We start from the raw sequence: 6,338 nt of genomic DNA on the forward strand, positions 1-6,338 counted from the left end.
TCTCCTGCTCTTTTATCTTTGCATTTTGGGTTTCCCCCTTCTTGGAGTTTAAGGTGTTGGGCAGACTCCAGGAGAGATGGAAAGTCTGGGTGCCAGCAGCAGTAGGTTGGTGAATTAGATCTAAGCATTTGAACTTGTGTGTCCCTGTGTCTTCGTTTACAATGGGAAAGAAGTGGTGAGCTGGGGAGAGGGGGCTGCGTCTATGAGAGAGGGCATCTAGTTTTTCTAAGCAAGATTGGGGTCAATTCCAGTACTTCCTTTCCCGTTCCATTTGTAATTGCTTTTTCAATTCCAATTCCAGTTCCAGTAGAGCCTCTTGTGTCAATGGCTAAGAGAATTGGATCTGAAATTTGGAAGGGCTCTGAAAAAGGGAATTGCAATTGAAAAAAGTGGAATTAACCCCCCATTTCTAAAAAGAGAGACAGACGGCATCTCAGCCAGGGCAGAAGGACTCTGTGGGTTGTCATCAAGTTTGAAGCTTCAGCCTCAAGAGTCTGAGAGAGTTACAGCACCACGGTTTTTAGGTACATGACCAAGTTTTCAGTTACTTTCTATGATAATTTGGAATTTGTAAATTGCACAATGCCTTGAACTGAACTGTATTATTGCACTTTGTATTGCTCTTATATTTTGTAAGTCGCCCTGGACAAGGGCGTCTGCTAATAAATAAATAAATAATACAAATAATAATGTCATCAAAGGGTGTGTCTGGTGACGGGGCATGTCCTGGGTGTAGTGTAGTGTCTAAGTCCCCGCTTACCATGTTCTCTGCCTCTCAGATTTGTTTTCTGTACACTAATATCACTGTCCCTCACTGCGCTGTTGTATATGTGCTGTATATAGGCAGAACAAGCACTTTTGGGGTATTTCTTGGCCTTATGATAACTTTGCATTGAAGTTGAGTGAGGTGTGTCTGCATTACAGAAGCTGTTTAACAAAGTATGGGGGATCTCGCATACCTAAACATCGTACACAACCACACACTAGAGAGACAGAAGGAATGTGGTCGATTGCATACAATCAATGTGGCACTATAACCAACAGCATGCTAACTAGGGCTTTTGACATGTAATTTCCTTCTTGCTCTGAGCCATTAAACCTTAGTTCAGTTTTATGTGGAGACACCTCTGCTTTCTGTTGAGCAGAACCTTCTGGAAGATGACACAGTGAGAAAGTCAGGAAGCGAGGTCGTGAGAGTCTTCACAAGCCGGGCTATTTAACTCTTGCCATTTGATTGGACAACGCAGTGGAATAGAAATTAGGCGGCTCCAATCAAGAAAAGGTGGTCATAAAAGATATCATGTCTCTCTCTCTCCTGGAAGGTCCTCTATCTAGACCATGGAATAGCCCAAGAGGTCATGTATCTAAATGCCAAAGCCACTACCCAGGCTTGCAGGTAAGACACTTTGCAAAAGATCACCAGGGTGTAAGGAGTAAGTGTAACACTGTGCTGTGGAGCAAGACTCAGCCACAGTGCACACCAGAGAGCATCCCAGTGTGTTCACTGTGTGGAGGGACTCACTACACAGCTGCCTGGTCAGTGTGCATGTTCCCTACGATACCATTCATTTGTGGTCTGACTTTGATGGCTTCACAGTGCACAATGCCCCCAATTCAATGGGCAAGATACTTCATAAGAATGTGTTTGTATATATATGTATGTAGTCAGTCAGGTGTATAGAAGGTAGGAAAAAAATGCACAGAAAGACTCAGCATGAATAAAGTCTTAGTAAAGACACCTCATCAGCAGATACTCAGTGCAACTGTCCACAAGAACTATTGCCAGAAGTATTGATTTCACAACCAATACATGATTGTGGCAAATGCCGAATATAGCCAAACATTGTGTGGTACACTGGTATATTTCTCCACACTGTACCTCTATTGTTTCATACAGTATAAGAAAAGGATGGCAGCCAAATCAAACCAATTTCTAGATTATATTTCTACAAATAACATGGCTGCATCTACAAAGTCTTTAGTGCATTAGTAAAATAATCTGGACTGGGGATGTATTAACACTCAGGTAACTCGCAAAGCACAAAGTCTAAGTCGCTTCTCACTCAGCACCCAATTCTCCCCACATCACTAGGTCTTTACAACACAGAGACAGAAAGTCAGTCATACGTTATTTCAGACTAGGGTCAAGTATTCATTTTTTTAAAATTAAAAATTAACACCAATAAATATATCAATATTAACACTGATAATAATAATAATGTCTTAATCTCACATTATAATCCATATTTGTCTTGAAACACAGTGGAATTCATGCCTATTCCTAATTCCTTTACTACCCTCTCTCTCTCTCTCTCTCTCTCTCTCTCTCTCTCTCTCTCAAACACAGTCTTTCTCTTCCCCTGCTTCAGTCCCTTTTCCCACTCCCCCCCTGTAGTGTCCAGTCAGTTAGTGTGTCAGTCAGACAGTGGGACTGTATGGGCAGGAATCTCACCTCCTTGTAGAGACAGCTGAGTCAGCCAGAGCACCAGGGCAGTTTGGAGAATGGCGTGTCCCATCATCGTGGAAGGAGAGGTGGACCAGCGGAAAGACAGACGGACAGACAGAAGCAGAGACAAGGATGGGTAGACAGTGCAACGGTGAGGAGCCAGCACAACTAGACAGGTCCCTGGAGTTCACTGACCTTTTATACCCAGATAAACCCTGCCCACCCTAGTGCTCTGGAGGGGAAGGGGAGAGGAGGGGAGGAGAAGGGACTGCCCCCATGTTCTGAAAGACGGTAGCTGTAAGACAGGCCCACCCACTGCACACCATCAGACACGCAGAGAACAGATTGAGAGACAGTAGAGCATGAACACTGAGCTCGTTGTTTTTTACATGTCTCCTGGCCCATTGTGGTTTTCTACCAAGGCATTATCAGTGATTTCTCCTGTCCTATTGCATGGGTTTCTTACTAAGGGATTTTAGTTCCCATTTCCAACTAAACTGTTACAGACACTGTAACTCCAAACTCCGAATTATCCGAATTATCCAAATTATTCTCCTGTACACCCTGTCACCACTCACCCCCAATTCAGTAGCATAGTGCTGTTCCAATAGGGGTCTGTAGTAACAGTGCAGTAGAATAGCGCTGTTCCAATAGGGGTCTGTAGTAACGGTGCAGTAGAATAGCGCTGTTCCAATAGGGGTCTGTAGTAACGGTGCAGTAGAATAGTGCTGTTCCAATAGGGGGCTGTAGTAACGGTGCAGTAGAATAGCGCTGTTCCAATAGGGGTCTGTAGTAACGGTGCAGTAGAATAGCGCTGTTCCAATAGGGGTCTGTAGTAACGGTGCAGTAGAATAGTGCTGTTCCAATAGGGGGCTGTAGTAACAGTGTAGTAGAATAGTGATGTTCCAATAGGGGTCTGTAGTAACAGTGCAGTAGAATAGTGCTGTTCCAATAGGGGGCTGTAGTAACAGTGCAGTAGAATAGTGCTGTTCCAATAGGGGGCTGTAGTAACAGTGCAGTAGAATAGTGCTGTTCCAATAGGGGGCTGTAGTAACAGTGCAGTAGAATAGTGCTGTTCCAATAGGGGGCTGTAGTAACAGTGCAGTAGAATAGTGCTGTTCCAATAGGGAGCTGTAGTAACAGTACAGTAGATTAGTGGTGTTCTAATAGTACTATATAGTACAATAATAGTACTAGTATAGTACTATTTGTAGTCTAATAGTAGTAATAGTACAATACTGCAGAATCAGTTAATTGCCACCATTCCTCTGTACTTACACTTAATAATAGGTCTCACAAATTACAGTTTATTGATATAGTAGGTACTCAGTTACTACATGTTAGTTTCTCATAAGAACAGTGTAATTATGCATTTGTTAATATGTACTTAATGTGTAAAAAGTGGACAATGCCCAGCATGGACTCATTTCAGAACTGGAGGAGACACTGTAAATATTGGGGGGGATGTGTTCGATAAGCCTAATGAGCCGTGCATACAATGTTGGGGGGAAAGGTTCTCTCAACATTGGGGGGGCTGGTCCCCCCATCCCCTGTAAACCTAAACCTACACCTCTGATGCCCAGTATAGCTCTAAAGGCATCTTTACCAGACAAATGTGTACTTACATATACTGTTAATCATTTTTACACATTCAGTACATGTTAACAATTGCATAATTGCAATGCTCTTATAAGTAACTAACATGTAGTTGCTCAGTACCTACTGTTAACAAACTAATGTGTGAGACCTATTGTAAAGTGTTACTACTATAATTAACATAACCATGCCTCCAGTAACTGTAAGACACACCCAACAGCAACTTTCCCTTAACATTCCCCCCACACCTCGCATGCAAGTGGGGCAGAATCTACGCACCATGACACTCACTGCACCTGCAGCTGACATTGGCACTCCCTGCCGTTCAAATAGCCAAGACTAGGAGAAGTGAGAGAGAGAGTGAGTGAGATATATATATTTTGGCAGAGAGCTCCCCTCAGTGTGAGGGATTAAATAAACTCTGCCGCCCCCACTTCCTATTACTGTGTCCTCATAGCTTTTCATCACCCGCCCCCCACCCCTCTCAAATAATAAACCCCTTGGCTATGAATGTGTGCAGGTGCCCAAACCAACACAGCACAGGCCAGACCACAGACCTGCTGTCCAACACGACTCACAAACCCACTGACACCACAGACGAACAGTCTTGCAGAATAACACAGAGAAAGAAGGAGAAGGTAAAGAGGAGGAGTACACACACATAGGTTCTGTGGCCCCAGAGTCCATAAAATCCAGTCAAGGCTTGGCTGAATGCAGTATTATTGACAACTCTGTTTTCATGAAGTGGCGTAGTGCATTGGCTCCTGTGCACCGAGGTCAAACTCGAGGGACTATTTCATAGGGAGTGAAGCTGAAGGGATTTGCGGAAGCGATCACAGACCACTGCAGGTGTGGCTGCTCAGCCCTGGCCTATTGGATGGATCTGGAACACAGGACCCTGTTGGGGGTGGAGGGTGGTCCCTGTGGATCCTGGTGGACTGCACTGGTAGTACCTACCCCACCCCACTCTCACTGCACTACTCTCCATTATCCTTATCCTCTCACCCATTATCAATAACCACCTCACCCAGCGAGTCCAACCCGGCAGGCACAGTGCACAAGGCAGGGCAGACCCTGGAGAGGACATGAGGCAATCACAGAGCAGCAACCCAGGTTCCAGGAGCTGTGATGCAGCGGCGCCAACAACTGCACCACCCTGCCTTACATTATTATTATTATTATTATTATTATTATTATTATTATTATTATTATTATTATTTATTAAGGCACAGTTTTGGATTTGCCATTTATTACCCTTCACAACTCCACTCCACTCCCCTCCTTCACTCATCTCTGCCCACTCTACACCCTGGAGAATTTCCCCTGTGTCAGACGCACACTCTCACACAGGCCCTTTGTGTTCAAATCTCACCCCCCTGTGAAATACAGCATGGCCATCCTAAACCCTGACGACTCTGGGGTCAGGAAGGGGTTAATGCCTGACCCCCTGACCCCTGGTCACCTTTCGCACACTTGGAACGACACCAGGCTGCCTTTGCAGCTTCCCCACCCACCCCCACACTACCACACACACCTCACACCCCAGCACCAAGTCTTACCACTGGGCACACACTCTACACGAGGCCCAGGCTTCATCCTCAGAGTTAGGCCTCCTTCTCCCCCAGCCTGAATCATCATCACTATAATCATTATTATTGTCATTATCCATATAATCCTAATGATTATTATCACCAATTGATTTGGAAACTATCCCCCCCCCCCCCCCATAATAATGCAAAGTCCTGGACTGGCCAAGTTATTGCCCTTCCCAGCTCACAACCTCAGTAGAGTGATCAACCAACCTGGCCATATAAGCTCGAGGAGATACATATATTTAAAAATGTATTTCTTAACCAATCTAGCTTCTCACAGCTCCCATCAGACCAGGTGTGCTAACTGGGCCTGCCACCACACACACACCCGGAGAACGCACCTCTGCGCAGTACTGCACCTCTAGCTGCTGAGCAAATATCCTGGGAGAACATTCATGTGTCTCTCTGTACGCCTCCGTCTGTGGCTGTGTGTTGCTCTTTACACGAACACATACCATCAATCTCAATAGACACACAGACACTCTCTGACACTAACACACACACACACACACGCATATACACACACACACGCATACACACACACATACACATACACACACACATACACATACACACACACACTCAGGCTAGTGGCCAGGCACGTCTAACACAAATAAGCAGGACCACATTCCTACCCAGTGACTGCTTCCTGTGCCGACCGTCTGACCGAGCCCAGCTGCAGACACTCACCCCTCCAACACCAA

At 45.2% G+C, this 6,338-nt stretch overlaps 1 protein-coding gene across 4 annotated transcripts in view; it reads right to left on the minus strand.

Annotated features, from left to right (window-relative positions):
• LOC136767763 (uncharacterized) overlaps window positions 1–2,611 on the minus strand; it is an 18,652-nt gene extending 16,041 nt beyond the window's left edge. For all 4 annotated transcript variants that reach the window (XM_066721752.1, XM_066721751.1, XM_066721754.1 and 1 more), the window contains exon 1: window positions 2,453–2,611. In XM_066721752.1, coding sequence (XP_066577849.1) covers window positions 2,453–2,519 — 67 coding nt within the window. In that variant the 5' untranslated portion in view covers window positions 2,520–2,611. The remainder of the gene's footprint in view (window positions 1–2,452) is intronic.
• Between the last annotated feature and the right edge of the window lie 3,727 nt (window positions 2,612–6,338).

The sequence above is a fragment of the Amia ocellicauda genome, chromosome 14, assembly GCF_036373705.1.
Source record: "Amia ocellicauda isolate fAmiCal2 chromosome 14, fAmiCal2.hap1, whole genome shotgun sequence".
In the NCBI taxonomy this organism is placed as follows: Eukaryota; Metazoa; Chordata; class Actinopteri; order Amiiformes; family Amiidae; genus Amia; species Amia ocellicauda.